The following is a 24,519-nucleotide window of genomic DNA, read 5'->3' on the forward strand; positions in this document are numbered from 1 at the left end:
TGCTGCGACCTGGGGATCGGGCACCCACACACCCTCGAACCCCAGCCGAGGACGGTGAAAAGCGGGAAGCCTCCCCCCCCCGGCTCAGGATCAGGACGGTGGGCGAGGTGCCCCGGGCCCTTGTGCGCGGAGCAGCAAAGACGCGCGCCTAGGTTTCCAGCCCCAGTGCACACATCCTCAGTGTCCGTACATCGAGTGAGCGTAACATTCCCTTCTTTCTCCGGATACACTGGCGCCTCGAACAAGATAAGAAATAGGGAAGGGTTCATTGGGTCCAGAAGCCCCTGAGTGGCTGGACGGTGTCTGTGCTTGGCAGGGACTCCATCTATGGCGCGATGAGTCTGCTCCCTTCAGGAGCTTTTCTAAGCCAGGCTTCCCAACATTCGGTTCTGGGACGGTCCAAAAAGACGCCCCTAAAGAGGAGAGGGCGGAGGTCCTACCTGGCAGCAGGTGTCCTCGAATAAGCTAACATTTTAAAGGCATGGCGGGGCGGGCGGGGGGGGGGGGGACGACAAGCTTTCGGAACCACAATCGGCGCGCCCTCTCCCCCCCAGCCCCCAATCTAAGAAAAGAAACCGATCTCATCCGACACCCCCAATCCTAGCCGCGAGACCGCCCAGTCCCGCCCCGCACTGGCAGCCAGCGATTGGGAGATGCAAATGCCGGGTTCTCTGCCCAGCAACGGGTGACGCGCCGCCCGAGCGCAGGGCGTGCCCGGCCGCAGCCCAGGCGGGCACCTCGGTGTTTACACGGGGCGGCCCCGCGCGCGCCGCAGCGGCCCGCAGACGGCGAGGGGGAGGGGAGGCGGTGCGCGCGCCGGCGGGGCCGCGCGGGGAGAAAGACACTGGCAGGCGGCGGGGCGGGGAGCGGCGCGCGCGGGCCGCGGCGGAGCGGGAGGCTGCCGGGAGAGCCTGCGGGGGCCCGGGGGGTCCCATTCCTCCGCCCCCGCAAAACAATGTGCGGCGTGCAGCCGGGCGCCACTTGCGGGGGGCGGCGGGGGCGCGCCGAGCCCGCCTGAGACCGAGCCGCTGACCTCCCCCCCGCCCCCCGCCGTCCGTTGGGCCCGAGCGCCCAGCTCCTAGCTCCTCAGCTCGCGGGGGCCGGGCCGAGTGGTGGGGCGGGGCCGCCCCTCCGCCGCTCGCTGCTGCCTCCTCCCCCACCTCCGCCGCGGAGGATGCGGACGGCCCCCGGCGGCGGCGTCTAGCGGCCCCGGGCCCAGGCGCGATGGTGCAGCAACGGGGCGCGCGGGCCAAGCGGGACGGCGGGCCGCCGCCCCCGGGGCCCGGGCCGGCCGAAGAGGGGGCGCGCGAGCCCGGCTGGTGCAAGACCCCGAGCGGGCACATCAAGAGGCCGATGAACGCGTTCATGGTGTGGTCGCAGCACGAGCGGCGGAAGATCATGCACCAGTGGCCCGACATGCACAACGCCGAGATCTCCAAGCGCCTGGGCCGCCGCTGGCAGCTGCTGCAGGACTCGGAGAAGATCCCGTTCGTGCGGGAGGCGGAGCGGCTGCGCCTCAAGCACATGGCGGACTACCCGGACTACAAGTACCGGCCGCGCAAAAAGAGCAAGGGGGCGCCCGCCAAGGCGCGGCCCCGCCCCCCCGGCGGCGGCGGCGGTGCGGCGGCGGCCGGCTCAAGCCCGGGCCGCAGCTGCCGGGCCGCGGGAGCCGCCGCGCGGCGGGCGGGCCCCTGGGGGGCGGCGCGGCGGCGGCCGAGGAGGACGACGAGGACGACGACGAGGAGCTGCTGGAGGTGCGCCTGGTGGAGACCCCCGGGCGGGAGCTGTGGAGGATGGTCCCGGCGGGGCGGGCCGCCCGGGGGCCGGCCGAGCGCGCCCAGGGCCCGTCGGGCGAGGGGGCGGCTGTCACCACCGCCTCCCCGAACCCGTCGGAGGACGAGGAGCCCGAGGAGGAGGAGGAGGAGGCCGCGGCGGCGGCGGCGGCGGAGGACGGCGAGGAGGAGACGGTGGCCACGGCGGGGGAGGAGACGCTGGGCTTTCTGTCCAAACTGCCCCCGTGCCCCGCCGGCCTGGACTGCAGCGCCCTGGACCGCGACCCGGACCTGCAGCCCCCCTCGGGCACGTCGCACTTCGAGTTCCCGGACTACTGCACCCCCGAGGTGACCGAGATGATCGCGGGGGACTGGCGCCCGTCTAGCATCGCCGACCTGGTTTTCACCTACTGAGCCCACCGTCAGCGGGGCGCGCAAGCCCCCCAAACCAGCTGTTTACATACAGGAATCAGGTATTGGGGTCCCCTCGGAGGCCGAGGCTGGCACCCCAACTCCCACGCAGCCTCCCCCCCCTAGCCGTGCCCATCCCCCCTCGAATCCAGACGTGCCCCTCCCCCCCGCAGACACACCCCAAGAGAGCCCAGCCCCCACCCACCCTTCCCCCCGACACTCAAGCCCCTCCCTCCCCGCCCGGCCCCCTCCTGCACAGCCACCAGCAGCCAGCCCCCCTCCGACACACCCCCGTCCTTCCCGACGAACCTGCGCCCCTCCCCCACCATGCACTTGCCCTTCCTCGCGGCCGGAGGACACGCCCCCGCCCTCGCTCTGGGATCCCTCCGCCTCCTCCCGGCCCGGCCCGGCCCGCCCCCTCTCCCGGTGGAGGGGGCGCCGGCGGCCCCGCGCCTCCTCCGGCCCCTCCCTTTCCCCCTCCCCTCCCCTCCCCTCCCCTCCCCTCCCCTGTGGGGGGAGGGCGCTCCCCGCTCCCCGGAGCGCGGGGCCCACCCCCTGCCCGCGCATGCCTAGTGCTTCCTGGGAGGAGGGGGCTGGTCCCTCTGCCCGGCGCCGGGGAGCGGCGGGGCGGGCGCGGAGCTCTCTCCTGGGAGACACTTTGATTCGGGAGCTGCCTGCGGCTTCCTTTCAACCCGACGGGGCGCCGCTGCCTTAATGGGAGGAGCACCCAGAAGGGGGAGAGAGGGACCCGCCGGTCCCCAAGTGTTGGTTTGGGAACTTGGAACTGCCCCGAGTGGCATAGCCCATCCCCCTTTCGCTTACGGGGTCGCCCAGACCCACATGCAACCTCCCCCCGCCCCCCTCCCCTCCCACCCCTCCCACACACACACATATACCGACCGCTTGAATGCCTCTACAGCCTATTTTGGTTTCCAGAAACCTCTCTTAAAATCCTCCTACCTGGGGATTGGGGGGAGGGTCTCTTTCTGGAAACTCACCAGGAGACAAAAGGGGCTGCCTACCTACCAAGGAAACTCAGAACCAGGACACATACCGAGCTGTTTGGGGGCAGGGTCCCTGCTGCTCCCCTCCTCTCCCCCGGCAGTGCCCTGTCACCCCAGGGCGCACCCCCAGCCTGGGCTCCTCCTCAAGCCCACAGCCCCGTCCTGTCACCCAAGCTCCTCTGTGCCCACAGCGATCGCATTCGGTGGGAGAAACGGAGGCACGAAGCTGCTAGGGGCTAGACTGAGGCATGATAGCGGATGGAGTGGCAAGAAGAGCCTCGCCTGTAAGCAGCGGACTTGAGAGAGACCATGGACTGGACCAGTAAGACTGAAGGGCGCTCAGAGCAGTGGAGGGGTGCCCTGGGCGCGTCCGTTTTTCCGTGAAAAAAAAAAATAGGGATAGAGCTGCTGTAGGAGGAAGTTGTGTCCAGTTTCTCGGGTGCCTTCGGGACCCTGCCCCTGATGTGACCCCTGTGACTCCAATTCTTGGCTCAAGCCCCGCCCCTCCGGCCTCCCCCGACCCCCCTTGCCCTCACTACCTGTATCTCACCGGCGTGTGTCCACCTCCCAGGTGTGCACACACTCTCATTCACACACACAAATCTCAGGAACAAACGGTCCCAGAGTCCTCCGGGACCCCTGCCCAGGGTCTCTGCTGGTCTCTGCCCCACGCGTTCCCGTCGCTGACAAAGCCACCAGCTGCCTCCTTTACGCTTGGTGCTCCGGCTCTGGGCCTTTTCTCGCGCGCTCTCTCTCTCTCTCTCTCTCTTTCTCTTTCTTTTTTTTAAGTAAAACAACAACAAAAAGACAATGAAAAACCCCAGAAAACGTCATGTGAGTGAAGAATGTCATTGTCTGTGGTCTTGGAGAACTAGTCTAGTAGCTGAGGGGAGGGATCCCTCCCATCTGGGGCACTGGCACCCACAGCAGGACTTGATGCCAGTCTGATGCCAGGACTGAATAAAGTGTATTTGCCCCTACCTCGCCCAGTGGTTCTACATGTCTGTGCCTTTCCTCAACCGTCCCAAACAGTTTGCCGGATTGAAGTCTTTTGATTTGGCACCATCCAGGAAGAGCTAGGCAGGGGGTGGGGGTGGGGGGTCCAGGCCAAGGCACCGGGCCCCTCCAGCCTCTGTCTCCCTCTATCTCAGGACGCCCTGGTCTTCATGAAGGATGGCGAGCTCATCCCTGCAGGGGCTGGGCCGCTAACAAACGAAGGAGAGTCTGGGTGGGCGTGGGCTTCGTGGCCCGCTGCGGGGAGAGGAGGCTGCTCAGCTCCTGCCAGGGGCCCCTGTACAGGGATTGCAGCCCACCGTGGCCAGATGGCTAGGTTTTTCAAGACAAAGTGGAGAGCGGCTGTTTCTGTGATGATCTCCATTTCAAAATGAGAGCTGACTCCTCTCTTTTCAAATCCTTGTGGAGCAAATGAAATGTGTGAGACACACCTGGTCCAGGGGGGCCCCTTTGACCCTGATCTTAATGAGGATTGAGGAGCGGCGTTGGGCTCAACGCCTGGCTCCACTCCCTGTGTGACCTTGAGCAAGTTCGCTTGACCCTGACACTTCTTCCCTTGTGTGTAATGGGGGGGTGGGGGGGTGGGCGGCGATGGCAGTACCTGCTTCTGAGGGTGAAATGGGCCAGAATGGTGAGGAGCAACCAAGACCAGAGCCAGGGCTCCGAACCTTGGGTGGGTCTCTGTATTACCTCAGGGTGCCGCCTCTTCCTGTTTGAAACTGCCCAGGGCTCGGAGCCTGGAGTGGTGGTGCTGGTCTCAGGGCCTGGCACATAATTGCCTAATGCATAAATTTATCAAATGAGTAAAGAAAAGAGCAAGCAAGATGATTCCTGCCCTTGAGCGTCTCACCGTGTGTTTTGGAAACAGACCAAGGCTTTCAAAATTCTTTTGTCCCCGGACACCCCTGCGCCTTAGTTTATTCCCCTCCCAGGTCCTGTGAATTCCCAAGGTTGGACAAAGCCGAGGGAGCAGGCCTTATTTAGAGGGTGTTTGGGGACTGGGGTACCCATAGGTGATACGAAGGGGGGCCAGAGCACCGTTTGGGAGGGCTGGGTGTGTGCAGAAAGGTGGTCCGGGGCCGTGCAGAAATTACAGGGACAGTTTCTCGGCTTCTGTGATTGGAAACAAGATACCCCACCCCCCAGGTCCTATAAGAAAGAGCTAAGGAACTGTGGGAGACAGACAGGTGTCCCCCATAACTCTTTCCAGGAAGGACTTCCCCAGCTGTGGGAAATCTGGTCAGCTCTTTGAGGGTCCGCTCCGGTTGCAGAGTGCCATTCACCCAGGGCTGCCTGTGTCTGGCGTCTGAGTGAGATCAGCCATGACTGCCGGGCCCTCTCGGTTCAGGGTGGGACAGACGCTGGCAGACGGTACTTGTGCTGCCCCTCCCCCACACTCCTCCAAGGCCCCTCCCCGGTGGGGCAGGCTTTGCTAGGCCTGCAGTGCCATTTGATTTCCTATACCCAATCCTGCCCCCCCCCGCCCCCTTTTCTTTTCACAGGTGCTTATCTCTAATAAATATTTTGCACTCCAAATCCAGTCTCCGTGTCTGTTTCTGGAGAACCCAGTCTGCCATGGAGGATGCGAGGGGCTGGACAAAGGACATCCCGTAGCTGGCTCAGCATCCCTGGCCAGGCACCTCTGATCCCGCCAACCCCCTGGGAGTTGGTGTCAGGAGGAGTCTATTCACCTCACCACCAACACGGCCCCAACCTTGGGCTTGTACCCTTTCCAGGAGGCATCCCATAGACCCTCCGGCCTCAGCCCACAAGGCACTCACTCCGGAGCCCTCTGCTGATGTCATGCTCATGTGAACCCCCTCTCCTGGTCAGAGCTGAGAAGGGGCGGTCATCAGTCTCTTTGCCCTTCAGAATCCTCAGGGAGGAGGGGGGTGGGGAGGGTAAAATGCTTGGCTGTTTGCAGTGCGTCAACCTTGGGCCAGGCTCTTCCCTTGGCAGGCCTGTTTCCTCATATGTAAAGCGGAGGAGATGGGATAGGAATAGAGGCGAGACCATGTATTATTTGGTTCCTTCCATTTGAGAAGGAAATGGATTCTGACCTGGGAAAGGTGGGGGGAGGTCTGCTTGTGTGGGCTCTGGGGACACCTAGTGGCTGGAAGGAGTAGGAAGCAGTTGGGGGTGTGTCCGACTCCATGCTCACTGCATTCATGCAGTCACTGACTCAGGCCCCTTGCCCTCGTTCTTTGAGCCATCTTGGTTCCAAGGCTTAAAGGCACTGAACGCCGATTTGTGGGTTATCTATTGCTACAGAACAAACTGCCGAAGTTTAGCAGCTAAAACAACGTGCTTGTTTGCCAGGAGGCCAGCTAGGCCGCGGCTCGGTTCTCTGCTCAGAACCTCCCGAGGCTGCAGGGAAGGTGTTGGCTGGGCTGCCTTCCTTTCCGGAGCTCAGCTTCTCTTCCCAACTCACGTGCTGGTGGGCAGAATTCCAGAATTCAGTTCCTTGTGTCTAAGAATGGGGTCCCTGTCTTCCTGGCTCGCACCTGGTTCCTAAGAGCCGGTGCTCAGAGTTTCTTTCTCCACAGGCCTTCTCTCTGCATGGCAGCTTCTTTTCCAATGTCAGCAGGAGTCTTTCTCAGCGCCCAGTCACTTGACTCCAGGAAGGCTCCCTTTTAAAGGACCTGCTTTATTCAATCACGCCACCGAGAAAAATAGCCCTTTTGATGAATTAGAAATCAACTAATTTGGGACCTGAGCCACATCTGCAGAATCCCTTCACCTTTGCTGTTTTAAGCTGATCACCAGGCTGACGGTTATGGTGCGCTCTGGTCTCGCCCACTCTGGGAAGGAGAGCTCGTGTCCTGCATGCACAGCAGCAGGTGGGGATCTTGGGGGCCATCGGAGAATTCTGCTTATCTCAACTGTGGGTTCTCAGGTTTGTATCTCCATCCCATTATTTCCAGACTTGTCTGTCTGGCTGCCTTCTTGTTATCTCCACTGGGGTGTCTACTTGGTCCCCCAAACTTGGCATGTCTGAAAGTAAGGTTTTGTTTCCACAAGCTCCCAAGCCTGCTCCCTCGTCCCACCCACATCTTCAAACATCACATAAAGGCCCAAAACCTCTCCGTCTCTTGGCTCCTTTTTCTCACGGTGTCAGATCCCTTCCCTTCCTTCAGAACGTGTCCCGTGTGCTAGCACTTCTCCCCTTTCACGGCCACCTCCTGCTCCTGGCTCCCATCGTCTCTGGATCCTGTGCTGACCTCCTCACTGGACTCTGCCTTCTCCTCTGCCCTGTTCACGGTCTCATTGTCCACGCATCAGCGAAAGGGATCTGGTTAAACTATGAATCAGACCATGTCCTCCCTCTGCTCAGCACTCTCTCAGGGTCTCCTTCTCATTCAGGCTCAAAGCCAAAGTCCTCAGCATGCCCCCTAAAGCCCTATGGGATCTGGCTGTGGCTCACCCTGGTACTTATTTCCAGCTGCCTTTTCCTTTTCTCACCATGCCCTAGCCATACTGACTTCCTTGCTGTTCCTCAAAACTGCCAAGCACACACCCACCCGCCTCAGGCCCTTTGTCTGTGCTGTTCACTCCGCTTGAAATGCTCTTCTCCAAAATACTTACATGACACACTCCCTCACTTCCTTCACGTCTCAGCTCCAATGTCATTACCTCAAAAAGGTCTCCCCCAACAAAGTATCACCAGCACCCCTTATGATATCTCCTTTGCTTTGTTTTTCTTAATAGCATTTATCACATATAGTTTTTATTTTGTACCTTCCCAATTGTTTTTTAGATTAAATTTATTGGGATGAACATACAGGTTTTGGGTGTCTGTCTTTCCAGTTAATATGTAAATTTCACGAGGGAGGAATGACTCTGTGCCGGGGGCCATTCAACCTCTCGCTCGCTCACCGCTCCAGCAGACATTTGTTAAGGGGTCACTTATGCCAGACTCTGGACACACAAAGGTGAGAAAGACAGATCTGAGGAGGAGGAGGAGGAAGATACATAATAAACAGGGATAGGAATGCACTGGTGAAGATGGACAGCGGGGCTGGGGGAACGCAGAGGAGGCACTTAGTCCAGACATGGGACAGAGTATGGTTAGGTCACCTCCTCCGGGATATATTTTTTTAATTAAAAAAAAATAGATATTGCCCTAATTGGTTTGGCTCAGTGGATAGAGTGTTGGCCTGTGGACTCAAGGGTCCCAGGTTCGATTCCGGTCAGGGGCATGTGCCTTGGTTGCGGGCACACCCCCAGTGGGGAGGGTGCAGGATCGATGTTTCTCTCTCATCCATGTTTCTAACTCTCTATTCCTTTCCCTTCCTCTCTGTAAAAAAAAACAATAAAAACATTTTTTAAAAATACATATTTTTTCCCCTCCAGGATGTTGAAACTGTGAGACCTCAGTAGGCTGTGGTTTTAGAATATGGCTACACGTTCGTTGACATTCCTTCCCTGAATGTCCTTCCCCTTGAATCTGGGCTGGCCTTTGTGAGCCACTGGTACCCAATAGCACACAGTGGAACGATGCTGTACGTTTCCAAGGTTCGGTCCTACCCGACTCCCATGTGAGAAGCCAGTGACCCTAAGGCCATCATGTGGGGAAGGAGCCCAAGACTCAGGGGGAGCCCCCGTGAAGGTGCTCTGGGAACGCAGGCACCTGCTCGGGGGCCAGGCGTGTAGGCGAGGAAGCCTTCTGGTGTTTCCGCCCCGTCGGCCCCGTCGCTCAGGTCGCTCCCTGCCGCTGCAGCCCTCCCCCCTGGGGCTCAGCCGTCCTGGAGCAGAGAAAAGCCACCCCCTCTTGCCCTGTTCCAGTCCCCGACCCACAGTGCTCATGAGCATAACGAAGGGCGGTTATTCACACCACTGAGCTTGGAGGCAGCAGTGATAACTAGAACAATAGGCTGAGGCGATTCAGATGAAGGAAACAAGCCTTCCAGACACCAGTAGAGGCAAGTGGGAAGACTCACCCAGAGAGGCTGACGTGGGAAGGAGTTGGCTGCAGCTGGAGGGGTGGTTGGGAGAGAGGAGATAGACTGGCAAGAGCATGAAGGCCCTTGAAGGCATTTGGACTTTCTCCAGAGTTTCAACCCCAAGGGGTGTTTTGAAAACACAAATCTGACCATCATGGAAAACCTCTCGGTGGCTCCCTGCTACATTCACCACCTGCAGGGGAATGGCTAAAGTTCTTGACCTGGCGGCCAGGGCCTTTTGCAGTGTGTTTTATAGACTCTTCTTCAGCTACCATCTCTGCTCTAACACTCTGCCTCAGCCACGCCAGGCCACTCTGCATGACCATGGCCTCCCATGCCATTTGTCTCTGTTGAGAGATTGGAGCGACGTTGGGCCGATCACATTGCCTTTTGGAGCCTTGGTGTCTCCACCTGTGCAGGTGGGTGGTTGGCCTGGAGGTCTCTGAGAGCACCCCAGCCTGGCATTGTAGGAGACGATGAAAGATGAGGGGGGGGGGGGGGGGGAGGTGTTTATCGCCAAACCTGCCTGTCTAGCTTTTCCCAGGTTGCCTAGCAATGAATTCCAACCCTCTCCCCAATTCTCAGAGGTTTCTTAGCAACTTAATTGTTCACTCTAAGTTGTTTTCAGGATTTCCTGTTAACTAAATGAATGTCAAGTTCTGCTTCTTCTATCCAAAAAATATCTTACACGAAGGATCTGTTTAGAAAACCTGGATGCCAAGCCAGAATGGAAAGAAGTCTGGGTTTGAGGTCATTGAAGGACTGACTGTGTGACTTCAGTTACCTGACCTCTCTGCTTTTAACGCAGAGATGAATACCTGTCAGGTGTTCCTTAGGGCTCTCCCCCTTCTCTTGGGTGTATTTTATTCAACTGCTACATTTATTCACTCTTTCAAGAAATCTTTACTGAGTGCCTGCTCTGTGCCAGGCACTGTCTTAAGGATGGGGAATTCTTCAGTGAGCAAAACAGGCATAGTCTTTGCCTTTATGAAGCTTTACATGCTAGTGAATGGAAACACACAACATATCAACACTTAAATATCTATACTAATAAAAGGATAATATGCTAATTAGATCGGGAGACCTTCCAGATGTTCTTCTGAATAAAGCCATGGTGGTGGGGCCAAGGCAGAGGAGGTTAGGGGTGATCAGGCCAGGAGGGGAGGGAAGTTGGGGGTGATCAAGTTGGCGGGGCGGGGGGGGGGGGAGGAGCAGTTGGGGTGAGCAGGCCGGCAGGGGGGCCCAGTTGGGGGCAAGCAGGCCAGTGGGGGGGGGGGAGTTGGGGGCAATCAGGTTGGCAGGGGGGGCAGTTGGGGGCAAGAAGGCTGGCTTGGCTCAGTGGATAGAGCATCAGCCTGCGGACTGAAAGGTCCTGGGTTCGATTCCGGTCAAGGGCATGTACCTTGGTTGCGGGCACATCCCCAGTAGGGGGTGTGCAGGAGGCAGCTGATCAATGATTCTTTCTCATCCATGTTTCTGACACTCTATCCCTCTCTCTTCCTCTCTGTAAAAAAAAAAATCAATAAAATATATTAAAAAAGAAAAAAGAAGGCCGGCAGGGGGGCAGTTGGAGGCAAGCAGGCCATCAGGCAAAGTGGTTAGGGGCAATCAGGCAGGCAGGCAGGTGAGCAGTTAGGAGCCAGCAGTCCCAGATTGCGAGAGGGATGTCCGACTGCTGGTTTAGGCCCGATCCCAAAAGGGCCTGGCAGTCAGACGTCCCCTGAGGGGTCCCAGATTGGAGAGGGTGCAGGCCAGGCAGAGGGACACTGCCCTCCATGCATGAATTTTGTACATCAGGCCACTAGTATATAATAATGTCATGTGGTGAAGGGGATGAAGTGTGAGGAGGGGCCACTATTTCAGATGAGGTGGCTGTATCATGCGATCTAGAGAAGCTTAGGAAGTAGGGCAGAAAAATTGTGGCTTCTCCCTTTTTCTTGTCAACCTCCTATCCTGCCTCTTCCTCTTGGCTGAGCTCAGCTGAATGCCCGCTGACAAGGGTGGCTGGGAAATGCAGCCTGAGCAGGGAAAGAGTGAGGGATGGACTGGAAGGCAGCCAGACCCAGAGCTGCCTGTGATCCTGGGAGGCCTGCAGCATTTTCCTGCCACTTCCTGCCTATAAACTTCGAGAACCTTAGGATGATCTTCTTTTTCTCCTCTTCCTTCTTTTAATATTTTGATGCTTAAAACTTGTGGAAAATACACATAACATGACGTTTAGCACCTTAACCATTTTTAAGTACAGAGATCAGTGGCAAGTAATCCATGGTGTGCAACCATCACCACCATCCATCTTCAGAACTCTTTATCTTGCAAAACTGAAACTCTGAACAATAAAAAAAACTCATCCTTTCCCCTTCCCCCCAGCCCCTGGCAAAAACCATTCTATTTTCTGACCTTATAATTGAACTATTCTAGGTACCTCATATAAATAGAATTTACATTATTTGGCTTTTTGTGACTATCTCACTTCACTTACCATAATGTCCTCAAGGTGCATCCATGTTATAGCATGTGTCAGAATTTCCTTTCTTTTCAAGGCTAAGTAGTAATATTCGAGCAGGCGTCTTCAAACTACGGCCCGTGGGCCACATGCGGCCCGCAGAGGAGTCTGATCCGGCCCGCCAGGTTTTTTGGGCAGTGAGCACAGCGGAGGTGTTACAGTAGGAATTAGTAGTTCATATAGTCCGGCCCTCCAGCTCTCTGAGGGACCGTGATCTGGCCCCCACTTTAAAAAGTTTGAGGACGCCTGTATGTATATGCTAGAGGCCCAGTGCACAACATTTGTGCTCTGGGTGCTGTGGGGCCCTCAGCCCAGCCTGCACCCTCTCCCAGTCTAGGACCCCTCGAGGGATGTCCAGCTTCAGCTTAGGCCTGCTCCCAGCAAAAGCCTCAGTCGGACATCCCCCAAGGGGTCCTTAGTGCTGCCGTGAAAGGCCCGGGAGGCTCCTGCCACTGACGCTGCACTCACCAGCCGTGAGCCCGGCTTCTGGCTGAGCGGTGCTCCCCCTGTGGGAGCACACTGACCACCAGGGGGCAGCTCCTGCGTTGAGCGTCTGTCCCTGGTGGTCAGTGCACGTCGTAGCAACTGGTCGTTCTGCGGTTCAGTTGATTTGCATGTTAGGGTTTTATCATATAGGATCACATTTTGTTTATCCATAGAATGGAAATTTGGGTTGCTTCCACCTTAACACTTGTGAGTAATGCTGCTATAAGTAGGGTGCACAAATATCTCTTCAAGATACCCTGATTTTAGTTCTTTTAAATGTATACTCAGAAGTGAAATTGCTGGATCATATGGAAACTTTATTTTTCAAGGAATTGCCATAGTGTTTTCCATAGCAGCTACACCACTTTACTTTCTCACTAACATTACACAAGGGGTCCAATTTCCCCATGTCCTCACCAACGCTTGTCATTTTCTGGTTTTGCTTTTTATTTGTTGTTGTTGTTGTTTTTTTTTTTTTTTTTTTTGATCCTCACCCAAGGATATTTTCCCACTGATTTTCAGGGAGAGTAGAAGAGAGAGGGAAAAACAGAGAGAAACATCTGTGTGAGAGAAACACAGCAATTGGTTGCCTCCTGCATGAGCCCTGAGCAGGGCCTAGCCCAGGGAGACACCTGCAACCAAGGAACATGCCCCTGACCAGAATCAAACCCAGGACCCTTTGGTCTGCAGGCTGATGCTCTCTATCCACTGAATCAAATTGGCCAGGGCTGGTTTTGCTTTTTTATTTTTATTTTTTGTATAGAAGCCATGCTAATGGATGTGAGTGCTAGGATCGTTTTGAGATTCAAACAACCATGAGCTTTTTATTCCAGGCTTTTGATTTCTTTGGCTGAAGCATTCTCTCAAAAATTTAGCCTGGGCCAGTGTGGCTCAGTGTTTAGACTGTTGGCCTGAGGACCAAAGAGTCACAGGTTCCATTCCTGGTCAAGGGCACGTAAGTACCTGGGTTGCAGGTTTGATCCCCAGTCAAGGCACAGGTGGGAGGCAACCAATCAATGTGGATCTCTCATATTGATGTTTCTCCCCCCTACCCCCCACTTTCTTCTACTCTCTCTAAATAATCCTAGACTGGGGGAGGACATAGGCTGGGCTGAGGGAGCCCTCACCTGATTGCACAAATTTCGTGCACCAGGTCTCTAGTAATAATAATAATAATCTAATCATTTTACTCATTTGACTCTAGTCAGTTTCACGTACTAAAACCACACCCACAATGTTTCAATACATAGTGCTTAGGTTTGCTTTATTATTTTTTAAAATATATTTTTATTAATAAAAACATATATTCATTGATTTCAAAGAGGAAGGGAGAGGGAGAGAGAATCATCAATGATGAGCCCTAACTGGTTTGGCTCAGTGGATAGAGCATCGGCCTGCAGACTGAAGGATCCCAGGTTTGATTCCAGTCAAGGGCATGTACCTTGGTTGCGGGCACATCCCCAGTAGGAGGTGTGCAGGAGGCAGCTAATAGATGTTTCTCTCTCATCGATGTTTCTAACTCTCTATTCCTCTCCCTTCCTCTCCATAAAAAATCAATAAAATATATATATTTTTAAAAAACATCAATAATGAATAAGAATCATTGATCAGCTGCCCTCTACACACCCCTTACTGGGGATTGAGCCCACAACCCAGGCATGTGCCCTAAATGGAAATCTAACAGTGACCTCCTGGTTCAAGGGTAAATGTTCAACCACTGAGTCACACTATCCAGGCAGGTATGGCATGTTTTAAAAATTCTTGCAACACACTAGTTGAAAATCACTGCCTTGCCGAAACCGGTATGGCTCAGTGGTAGAGCGTTGATCTGCGGACTGAAGGATCCAAGGTTTGATTCCGGTCAGGGGCATGTACATTGATTGCGGGCACATCCCCGATGAGGGGGTGGTGCAGGAGGCAGCTGGTCAATGTTTCTCTCTCATCGACATTTCTAGCTCTCTATCCCTCTCTCCTCCTCTCTGTAAAAAATCAATAAAATATATTTAAATAGAAAATCGCTGCCTTACCTTATCTTTGCCTTGGAACATTTTAATGAATTAATAGATTTTACTGTGTCCAGCACCTTTTAAAAGCTCATTTCTTTCGATTTGGGCTCTGGAGGCATTAGGCTTTTCCACTTCTGCGAGGACCTAAACTCCTTATGATGCCCTGAAAGATCTCATGCGGCCTGCCTCTTCACTCAAGGCCTATCTATCATTTTGAGCTCCAGGATCTCTCTCTCTCTCACACACGCACACAAACACACACAGCTAAATGAGTAAATAACACCTATGAAGCACTCAGACAAGCCTTTGCATAGGATGGGGCAAAGCAGGTTTTCAGTTGTGAGTACACAAAACAGAGTTAATTCTTATACTATTATTAATTAATTATTGTATTATTTTTTAAATATGAACAACTTTAAACCTACTTTTGCCCCATCCTATAGATTTGATATTTTTTAAAAAATATATTTTATTGATTTTGTACAGAGAGGAAGGGAGAGAGTTAGAGAGTTAGAAACATCGATGAGAGAGAGTCATCGATCAACTGCCTCTTGCACACCCCCTACTGGGGATATGCCCGCAACCAAGGTACATGCCCTTGACCGGAATCGAACCCAGGACCTTTCAGTCCCCAAGCCGACGCTCTATCCATTGAGCCAAACCGGTTTTGGCAGATTTGCTATTCTTGTTAGTCTGTGTTCAGAAAATATTTACTGAGCTGCCTACTCAGTGCCAAGCAGTATGTGAGGCTCAGGATAGGACAGTGAGCGGAGGAGATGTGCAGGGCTCACTTCTCTCTGCGCCCAGAGAGTGGGGGCCGGGGGGGGGGGGGCTCCGGTGGAAGATGAGTGTTTGTGTAGGGTGGGTGAGGGCTCCCAGAGGGGATGCGCCCGGGAGAGGGACTGAGGGGACAGGGAAGAGGTGAAGGCCCAGGGAGGACAAGGGTTCAGGGAGAGGGAGAGATTGGAGGTCGGTGAGGAGTTTGTGGGGCTGTGTGGGGGGTGTGGTCCAGGATGTGGTGGGGTCTCTGCGCGAGGGCCTGGAGTCTCAGAGAAGGGAACCCTGGAAGGGGTCAGGGGCTGTTGATCAGGAAGGGGTCCGCCATCTGCAGAGCTGGCCTTGAGGGGGGGGCCTCCCACCCCAGCATCACCCCCACCTCCGGCATCACCCCCACCTCCGGCATCACCCCCACCTCCCAACATCACCCCCCCTCCCATATCACCCCCCCTACCATATCACCCCCCCTACCACATCACCGCCCCCTCCCAGCATCACCCCCACTCCCACATCACCCCCCCTCCCAGCGTCACCCCCCTCCCAGCATCACCCCCCCTACCACATCACCACCCCCTCCCAGCATCACCCCCACTCCCACATCACCACCCTTCCCAGCATCACCCCCACCTCCAGCATCACCCCCACTCCCACACCACCCCCCTCCCAGCATCACCCCCCTCCCAGCATCACCCCCTCTCCCACATCACCCCCGCTCCCAGTATCACCCCCCCTCCCACACCCCCCCCCTCCCAGCATCACCCCCCTCCCAGCATCACCCCCTCTCCCACATCACCCCCGCTCCCAGTATCACCCCCCCTCCCACATCACCCCCCCTCCCAGCATCACCCCCCTCCCAGCATCACCCCCCTCCCAGCATCACCCCCACCTCCAGCATCACCCCCCTCCCAGCATCACTCCCCTCCCAGCATCACCCCCCCTCCCAGCAGCACCCCCCCTCCCAGTATTACCATCCCCCCTCCCAGCATCACCCCCACCTCCGACTGCGGCGCAGGCGCGATCAAAGCTGCTTTGGCTTAGCTCGCGCTGGGACTCGGCTTGGCCGGCTGGAGGCAGGCAGAGGTGAGCGCAGCCCTGCTCCGCGCGGCCCGCCCCCCCCTCCCCGGGGGTCCGGAGGGCCTCACCCCTGCCGCACCCCCAGCTCCGGGGTGCCCAGCCCCGGGTGCCTCGGCCTTTGGTGGGGGGTGGGGGGACTCGGGAAAGCAACCGGGCAGTGACCGCTCCAGCTCCCGCGCCCGAGATCCTCTGGACGGAGGCTTCCAGGACTCGGCCCGCACACCCGCCCCTGAAATCCCGTCGCCCTCCCGCCGGACTGTCTACCTCCGGGGAGAGGAGGCGTGAGTCTCCGCCCGGGGCTGGGTGGGCGGCCAGAAACCCTGGCGCTGTGGGCCCGGAGCCGGCCTCATTTCTCTGACTCGCTCCAGGGGGGCGCCCCCTCTCGGCTTCGCGGATGCCGGAGTGGGCGGGCCTGGGCGCAAAGAAGAGAGACTCCATCCATCCACCCACCCATCCATCTATCCATCCATCCATCCATCCATCCATCCATCCATCCACTCATCCATCTATCCATCCATCCATCCATCCATCCATCCATCCATCCATCCATCCATCCATCCACTCACCCATCCATCCATCCATCCATCCCATCCATCCATCCATCCATCCATCCATCCATCTCTCCCGGCCCTCGCGCACTCGCCTTCCCCCCAAACGCCTACTCCGCCGCAGTCTCCCCCCCTCGCACCCTGGAGCCCCCTCTTCTTCCTGATCCCTTACCTAAGCTCCTGCCCCCTCCCCAGAGGTTTCTATGGCAACCCTGGTCCCGGGTACACGCGGTGTCCTCCGCATCCTTTCCCTCCCCCCTCCCGGCCCCCAGGCCGCCAGACCGCCTCCCAGCTACCCAAGCACAGGAGGGGAGGGGAAGCTGGCGGGAGGCGGCGTCAAGGTCACCTTCCTCCTCCTGGGCCAGCAGGATCCGGTGATCAAGTGTATTGTGGGGAGGAGGACCGTTAGCCTCAGGGGAGGAGCTAACCCGGGCCCAGCATCCCTGAACCCTCCTCCTGCCCTCTCCCTGCGGGTCCTCAGTTCATGGTCGCTGCTGCACTAACTCGTCCTGTCCCGCGGATCCCATTCATTCTCCCTCCCCAGCTACCGGGCTCCTCGGCCAGCAGCGGTCCTGCAGTGGCCACGCCTCCAGATCTCTCGCCCTCTTTCTCAGCTTTTAGTCTCTGCCTTTCTCCATTCTCTGTCTATTTCTGCCCACCCTCCTCTTTTTCGCCTGAATTGTGGGTAAGGGCTGTGAAGAGCTGCATTTCATAGACAGGGTTTACCCACAGCACCCCTGGGACTGGTATGGATCCGTGAGGACTCCAAGAAACACCCCAACACACACTGTGGCTGTCTATACGTGTGTCTCTGTCCGTTTGTGTGTGTTTGTATGCTTTTGTGTGTTTCTTTGTGCTGTGTGTGTGTTGATCTGCATGTGTCTCTGTGTGGCATGCTGTGTGTGCCTGTCTGGGTGTCTCTGTGGAGTTTGTGTGTGTGTTGGTGTGTGTCTGTGGTGTGTGTGTGTGTGTGTGTGTGTTGGTGTGTGTCTGTGGTGTGGGTGTGTGTGTGTTGGTGTGTCTCTGTGGTGTGGGTGTGTCTGTGTTGGTGTGTCTCCGTGGTGTGTGTGTGTGTTGGTGTGTCTCCGTGGTGTGTGTGTGTGTGTTGGTGTGTCTCTGTGGTGTGTGTGTGTGTGTTGGTGTGTCTCCGTGGTGTGTGTGTGTGTGTTGGTGTGTCTCTGTGGTGTGGGTGTGTCTGTGTTGGTGTGTCTCCGTGGTGTGTGTGTGTCTGTGTTGGTGTGTCTCTGTGGTGTGTGTGTTGGTGTGTCTCCGTGGTGTGTGTGTGTGTGTTGGTGTGTCTCTGTGGTGTGTGTGTGTGTGTTGGTGTGTCTCCGTGGTGTGTGTGTGTGTGTTGGTGTGTCTCCGTGGTGGGTGTGTGTGTGTTGGTGTGTGTCTCTGTGGTGTGGGTGTGTCTGTGTTGGTGTGTCTCTGTGGTGTGGGTGTGTCTGTGTTGGTGTGTCTCCGTGGTGTGTGTGTGTGTTGGTGTGTCTCTGTGGTGTGTGTGTGTGTGTTGGTGTGTCTCTGTGGTGTGTGTGTGTGTGTGTGTTGGTGTGTGTCTGTGGTGTGTGTGTGTGTGTGTGTGTGTTGGTGTGTGTCTGTGGTGTGTGTGTGTCTGTGTTGGTGTGTCTCTGTGGTGTGGGCGTATCTGTGTTGGTGTGTCTCCGTGGTGTATGTGTGTCTGTGTTGGTGTGTCTCCGTGGTGTGTGTGTGTGTTGGTGTGTCTCCGTGGTGTGTGTGTGTCTGTGTTGGTGTGTCTCTGTGGTGTGTGTGTGTGTTGGTGTGTCTCCGTGGTGTGTGTGTGTGTGTTGGTGTGTCTCTGTGGTGTGGGTGTGTCTGTGTTGGTGTGTCTCCGTGGTGTGTGGGAATGTGCAGGGATTTGAGGGCCACACCAGACTGGGAACGAGAGAGGCTGGAAATTTGTCTTCCCCGTCAGGGTAAGCTCATTGCTTTGTTCTGCCTGAAGCTGCTCCGAGGGGCTGAGGGCCAGCCTTGGAGGTGGGAGGGCAGGGACGCCGGCCTCCGCAGCTCTGCCCCCACCTCCGACTTTGGTGCTAGCTCTGCCTGTGCGAATGAGTACCTCTCACTCTGAGACCTCAGTGTCCCCACTTGTGAGAAGAGGGGGCTTACACAGGACTCCAGAACTCTAACAGCTGCTGAACGTAACAGCCCCTGATCCCAAAGGCCCCAGACTTTCACCGCCTGTAGAGTCAAGATTCCTCGGGACTTGGAGGTTGTTGCCTTCTGAGGGGCAGCCCTGGGGAGGGGTCTTTTAGGGCCTGAGAGTTTGTGGAGCTCTGACTGCAGCCAGGACAGTTACCCCCAAGAGAACCCTACAAGGGGGGCGATTTTGAGAGAAGATGGGGATGAGGACCTCTCACTCCAGATATGGAGCGCAAAAAGTTCTGGGCAAAAAAATAATAATTTAAAAAATTACAGTGATAATAAGCACAACAGCTACCAGAAGACACAAGAATTGCACACAGCAGGTGTAGCCATTAGCCCTGTCTTACAGGCGAGGAAACGTAGGCTTAGAAAAGTGCAAGCAGCTTGTCTGCGGTCACACAGCCAGGAAGTGCTGGGTCAGGGATTCCAGCCCAGACAGTGAGGCTCCAGAACCCACAGCCCCAGAGCAAACGCACACCTTATTTTTTATTTTATTTTATTTTTCAATGTATTGATTTTACACAGAGGGGAACTGAGAGGGACAGAGAGTTAGAAACATCGATGAGAAAGAAATATCGACCAGCCGCCTCCTGCACCCCCCCTCCCCCCACCGGGGACATGTCCACAACCAAGGTACATGCCCTTGACCGGAATCGAACCCGGGACCCCTCAGTCCGCAGGCCGACGCTCTATCCACTGAGCCAGACCGGTCCCGGCTGAACGCACACCTTTATCGGCACCTCCGATTGCCAGGCTCCGGGCTAACCCCGCCAGTGCACTGGCTCATGCACGGGTCACCAGGGAAACCCAGGCCAGGGTTCCAGAAGGCCAGGGTGGGGTATCTGTGAGTGTGGGTGGTCCTCAAGGGGAGGAGTGGGTGGGACACAAAGATGCAGGAGCCTGGGAGGGTCACCGCAGCAGCTCTCGCCGGTCCCTCCCTCTGTCCCTGAGCCCTGCCTATCCTACAGGACGCCAGGATGCCGAGCCGTGGCCGTCCCTGTGGCTGCGGCCCAGGCCCCAGCGTGGAAGGCGGCAGGTGGTATGGGGTCCGCTCCTACTTGCACCTCTTCTCCGAGGACTGTGCAGGGGCCGCCCTCAGAGACGACCCCGGGGGGCCTTCTATTCTGTGTCCCCGTCGACTCTGGCCCTCAGTGTGCTGGAAGGTAAGGCCGGAGGAGGAGCAACTCTGGTGATTTCCTGTGGCTTCCGGGGAAAGAGGAACTCAGCGGATAGGAAGAAAAGGGGTGGCGGAGCAGCTAAAGGTCTTGCATGGTCAAGCCATAGAAAGCCCAGCTCAGATGGGTTTGATCTATAAGGGGAAAATGCTGCTTATGTTCTAGAAGAAATCAGAGGTTGTGCGCCTTCAGGCAAAGTTCGATCCAGCAGTCCAAACCATCACACCGAGGGACTCAAGATTTCTCTTAGTCTTCAGGCTTCCATGGCACCCCCCACCCCAGCTTCAGGTTCTGCCCACATGCTCCCCAACGGCTGCTACTGTGCTGCCCTTCAATCTTCTGCTCCACACCACCCAAGGGAAATCAGAATTTCCACTGGTATTTCCTCCAGAAAAGAAACAATGCTTTTTAAAAAAATATATATTTCACTGTGGTGGTTGTTTTTTTTACAGAGAGGAAGGGAGAAGGATAGAGAGTTAGAAACATCGATGAGAGAGAATCATTGATCAGCTGCCTCCCGCACACTCCCCACTGGGGATGTGCCCGCAACCAAGGCACGTGCCCTTGACTGGAATCGAACCTGGGACCCTTGAGTCTGCAGGCTGACGCTCTATCCACCGAGCCGAACCGGTCAGGGCAGAAATAATGCTTTTTATTTCTAGAAGTCCTGGCGAGTATTGCATTGGCTCAGACCGGGTCACTCGCCCAGGTCTGAACTAATTACTGCAGCCAGGGGGATCGTTCATACTGACTGGCAGGGATGGGGTCCATCCCTCTGAAATATTACTGTGCTTCCCAGCGATGTAGTGGGAATACTGTTTCCAGGGCAGTGGAAGATGTGAGAGAAACAGTTGATATCCATATCAGCCAGGTAGGTGGTCAGTCAGGGCGCCCTGTGTGGGTAATGGTATGGAGGTGGCAGTGAGCAGAGTCCTGAGTGTGGGCATAGCTCTTTGATCAGCACTATAGGAAGGCCGAGGCAGAGAGTCCCTCCCCTCTGCTTTTAAAAGGCTTTACTCTAGCGGGGAGGAGAGGGGCCAGTCTGCACCCAGGGAATCACAGCCTCAGGGCAGGGGTGCAGAAGACGTGCTCTCAGCACCTGTGGTGACCAAGGAAGATTTCCAGGAAAGTCAGTCCCTTTTTACATTTTTTAAAGCATCTTCTAGTTGCCGGGCAGTGTGCTAGGCTCTTGGGGACACAGAACTGAAGAAGACGTGGTTCCTGTCCTCCAGGAGCTCCTAACTGTGGTTCATTTAGTTATTCTGCCAATATTCACTCGGCTACCACTCTATACCAGCGCTGTGCTTGGCATGGAAGACACCTCGGGAGCCAAAACGGACACAGTCTGCTCTTGTGGCTCTCATAGCTCTCAGGGGGATGGGGCAGGCCGGCACCACTTACATGGTAACCGAAGCACATATCCAGGTGTGCCCCGAGGTGAGATCACTGGAGAGTGAATGGGCAGAGCGTTTGCAGAGGGTAGAGTTAGGTGACTTGACCCAGTTCAGAGGTGTCCTGGAAGGCTTCCCGGCGGAGGTGAGGTTTGAGATGATATCTGAGGGATGTGTAGGAGCTAACCAGCCAGAGAGATAGAGATAGAGGGTAGATGGGGATAAGACCCAAGGAATGATGGAGGGGGACTCAGGTTGGCAAGGGAAACCCACTGCCAGGTGGGAGCTGGGAAGGAAGCGAATCCAGAGGTCTCAAGGTTCCAAACAGAACGTGACAGTGTTAGGTCCTAGCGGGTGTGCTCTGTGACTCCCATCTCTTAAGGTTGGGTTAAGGGGTTACCTTTACATCCAGTTGGGATCCATCGCACACTAGGGATCCCTTAGCCTAGGGCCCCGGCGGAAGGACGGACGCTGACTGCCTCCCGATCTGTCTGCCTCTCTCCAGTTCTGCCTGTTCCTGGGGATCCTGCTTCTGATCATGGGCGTGGCGGCCCTGGCCACTGGCTATACCGTGGCCCCCAAGCTGGAGGGCTTCGGAGAGGGCGAGCTCCAGGTGCTGGACCAGTGGGCGGCGGACTACAACCGGGCTCTGGGCACCTGCCGCCTGGCGGGCACGGTACTCTGCACGGCAGCCGCGCTCCTGCTGGCCATCTGCCTGTTCTCGGCCATGACCGGCTGGCTGAGCCAGCACACCGAGGCGGAGCCTTTGGAGACCGAGGCAGACAGCCATGCGGAGGTGTCCGTGGACGAGTCAGAGCAGCAGCAGCTCTCCCCCATCTTCTGTGATGCCGACGGCCACCCTTGGTTCTCGCCGCCCACCAGGGCCTTCAGGCAGCCCTCCGTACAGGCCACCCAGCCCAAGTGGAGCTCTTGAGCTGCCCACGGGGCTGGAGGAGGCGCCAGACCCAGAGACCGGACCCCTCCTCCTCTTCACCACACCCCACCGTCTCCTGAACATCTCCCTGTGAGCAGGGACGGACCCTCTGTCTAAGCCTCCAAAAGGCTCGGCTCCGGCTCAGCAAGTCGGGAGCTCCCGTTCTCATGCCCATTCCCAGGGGGCAGGGCCCAACTCGCCCAAGATGCCAGCCTTCTACTCAGAACTCCCACCACCACTCCTTCCCTCCAAAGCATCTCCCTCCACCTGTCCCACCCTCTTCTCTCTGTGGCCACGCCCCTTGCCTGTTCAGACCACCCGTTCCTGCCTCTGAAGGAAAGGGAGTTTGGGCCAGATTCTCGAGTTCCACGATTTCCCTATTCTCCCGGTATGTAAGCATTACCCTCTCTAGGCAAAAGTGGGTGTCATTCTCACCCACTGACCCCGCCTCTCTCAGCTGCACCGGTGCCTCAGGATGAGTCAAAGATGCTCGTTGGAGCTGAAACCGGTTTGGCTCAGTGGATAGAGCGTCGGTCTGCGGACTGAAAGGTCCCAGGTTCGATTCTGGTTCAGGGCATGTACGTTGGTTGTAGGCACATCCCCAGCAGGAGGTGTGCAGGAGGCAGCTGGTTGATGTTTCTCTCTCATCGACATGTCTAGCTCTCTATCCCTCTTCCTTCCTCTCTATGGAAAATGAATAAAATATATTTAAAAAAAAAACTTAAAAAAAAAAGATGCTCGTTGGACTTCCTGTCCAGGATGGCGCAAAAACAGTTACTTCCTGTTTTCTTCATGCATTTTGGCATCAGAGCCTTCCTCCCTGTCCACCCCACCCTGGGCCATCACTAGCTCCAGTGCACAGAGGAGGGGGCTGCCTCCTCCCGGGCCAGCTCTTGTTCTCTGGCTGTGGCAGGGCCCTGGTCCTCCTGGCCTTCCTGGGACCCCCAGGGGTTGGGGGCAGGTTCGGCCCAGAGAGATAAGCTGGAAGCCTGACGTCCCAGGTGGCTAAGAAAATACTCCGAGCACACATTTAAATGGCCCCTAAGGGCCAGGGGGCAGGAGGACTAGGATGTCTTTGTCCCTCAAGTCCCACACACAGCTTTGCTGGTTTGGCTCAGTGGATAGAGCATTGGCCTGCGGACTGAAGGGTCCCGGTTTGATTCCAGCCAAGGGCACGTGCCCAGGTTGTAGAGGCTGTAGGCTTCATCCCCAGTAGGGAGCGTACAGGAGGCAGCTGATCAATAATTCTCTCTCATCATTGATGTTTCTCACTCTCTCTCCCGTCCTCTCTGAAATCAATAAAAATATACTTTAAGCCAAAACCGGTTTGGCTCAGTGGATAGAGCATCGGCCTGTGGACTGAAGGGTCCCAGGTTCGATTCCGATCAAGGGCATGTACCTTGGTTGTGGACATGACCCCGGTGGGGGGGGGGGGTGCAGGAGGCGGCTGGTCGATGTTTCTCTCATTGATGTTTCTGGCTCTCTGTAAAAAATCAATAAAATATATTAAAAAAATAAAATGTGAGTCATCTTTAAATATATATACTTTTAAAAAAAAGAAGAAAAGAGAGATAGACATTAAACAAAAAGTCCCCCCCCTCAAACCATCACCCACTTGTGATGCAGCATCTCCGTTCTCTGCCACCAGGGGGAGCTCCAATACACCTGGAAAGAGACCTCGGTGGGCCCCATCACTACCCTCTGGGCTCCCTGTCACCACCAGCCTTGAGGCCACCTTGAGTGTGTGTGTGTAGGGGTGGGATCCCCATTCCTCCCCACCAGGCAGGCCCTCCTGCTCTTGTGCCCAGATGGTCTCCCCATTCTGCACCTCTTCCATCCCACCTTTCTATTCAACAAACAGCTGGGGGTAATACTGATTTTGCTTCTCTTCCTGACCATTGGGGGTGTGGGGAGGGAGGAAAGAGACTGTCTTGTGTGCTGGGCACTTAAGTCCTTTATTTCTCATTTGCTTCTCACGAGAAAGGAGATTATTATCTCCATGTTACAGATGAGGTAACTCATGGTCAGAGAAGTGAAGCCACTTTCTTAGGTTTCCTGGGAGATTTTAAATGCTTGCTAGGTGGGAAGCAAATTTCTCAGCCATCTTAAAACCTGCTACCCCATCCCTGAGAGGGAAGGAGGCCAAGGACAGTGTAGGGATGGAATTTCTTCCAGCCATTGTGGGTTAGCTGTTCTCTCCAGGGCCCAGGCCCTGCTCTCAGTGCTTAATAAACCCCGTGTGCTGTCCACACCGTAGAGAAGGGCAGCTCCAGCCTCCCAGGAGCTCCAGCCAAAACCCTGGAGTCATCTTTGACTCC

General features: G+C 56.2%; 2 protein-coding genes and 1 long non-coding RNA gene across 3 annotated transcripts; all 3 read left to right on the forward strand.

The window, feature by feature from the left end:
* Positions 1–809: 809 nt before the first annotated feature.
* Positions 810–2,647, forward strand: SOX12 (SRY-box transcription factor 12). The gene is given in 2 exon segments (XM_036419236.2): positions 810–1,617; positions 1,620–2,647. Coding segments are annotated over 2 exon segments (960 nt in total). The 5' UTR covers positions 810–1,224; the 3' UTR covers positions 2,187–2,647.
* Positions 2,648–17,476: 14,829 nt separating this feature from the next.
* Positions 17,477–24,078, forward strand: LOC123651544. The gene is made up of 2 exons (XR_006740328.1): positions 17,477–17,533; positions 23,943–24,078. It is a non-coding gene; the product is annotated as an uncharacterized LOC123651544 (long non-coding RNA).
* NRSN2 (neurensin 2) lies at positions 19,670–22,662 on the forward strand. The gene is made up of 2 exons (XM_036418883.2): positions 19,670–19,864; positions 21,773–22,662. Exons 1-2 carry the CDS (start codon positions 19,679–19,681, stop codon positions 22,199–22,201), a joined length of 615 nt encoding a protein of 204 aa, XP_036274776.1. The 5' UTR covers positions 19,670–19,678; the 3' UTR covers positions 22,202–22,662.
* Positions 24,079–24,519: the final 441 nt, after the last annotated feature.

The sequence above is a fragment of the Pipistrellus kuhlii genome, unplaced genomic scaffold, assembly GCF_014108245.1.
Source record: "Pipistrellus kuhlii isolate mPipKuh1 unplaced genomic scaffold, mPipKuh1.p scaffold_m20_p_6, whole genome shotgun sequence".
In the NCBI taxonomy this organism is placed as follows: Eukaryota; Metazoa; Chordata; class Mammalia; order Chiroptera; family Vespertilionidae; genus Pipistrellus; species Pipistrellus kuhlii.

Bases quoted from the DNA above. Each gene is read 5' to 3' on its own strand.
- NRSN2 (XM_036418883.2), top strand. From the start codon at position 19,679: ATGCCGAGCCGTGGCCGTCCCTGTGGCTGCGGCCCAGGCCCCAGCGTG. The intron at 19,865-21,772 runs GTAAGGCCGGAG...GCCTCTCTCCAG, and splicing joins GGCCCTCAGTGTGCTGGAAG to TTCTGCCTGTTCCTGGGGAT.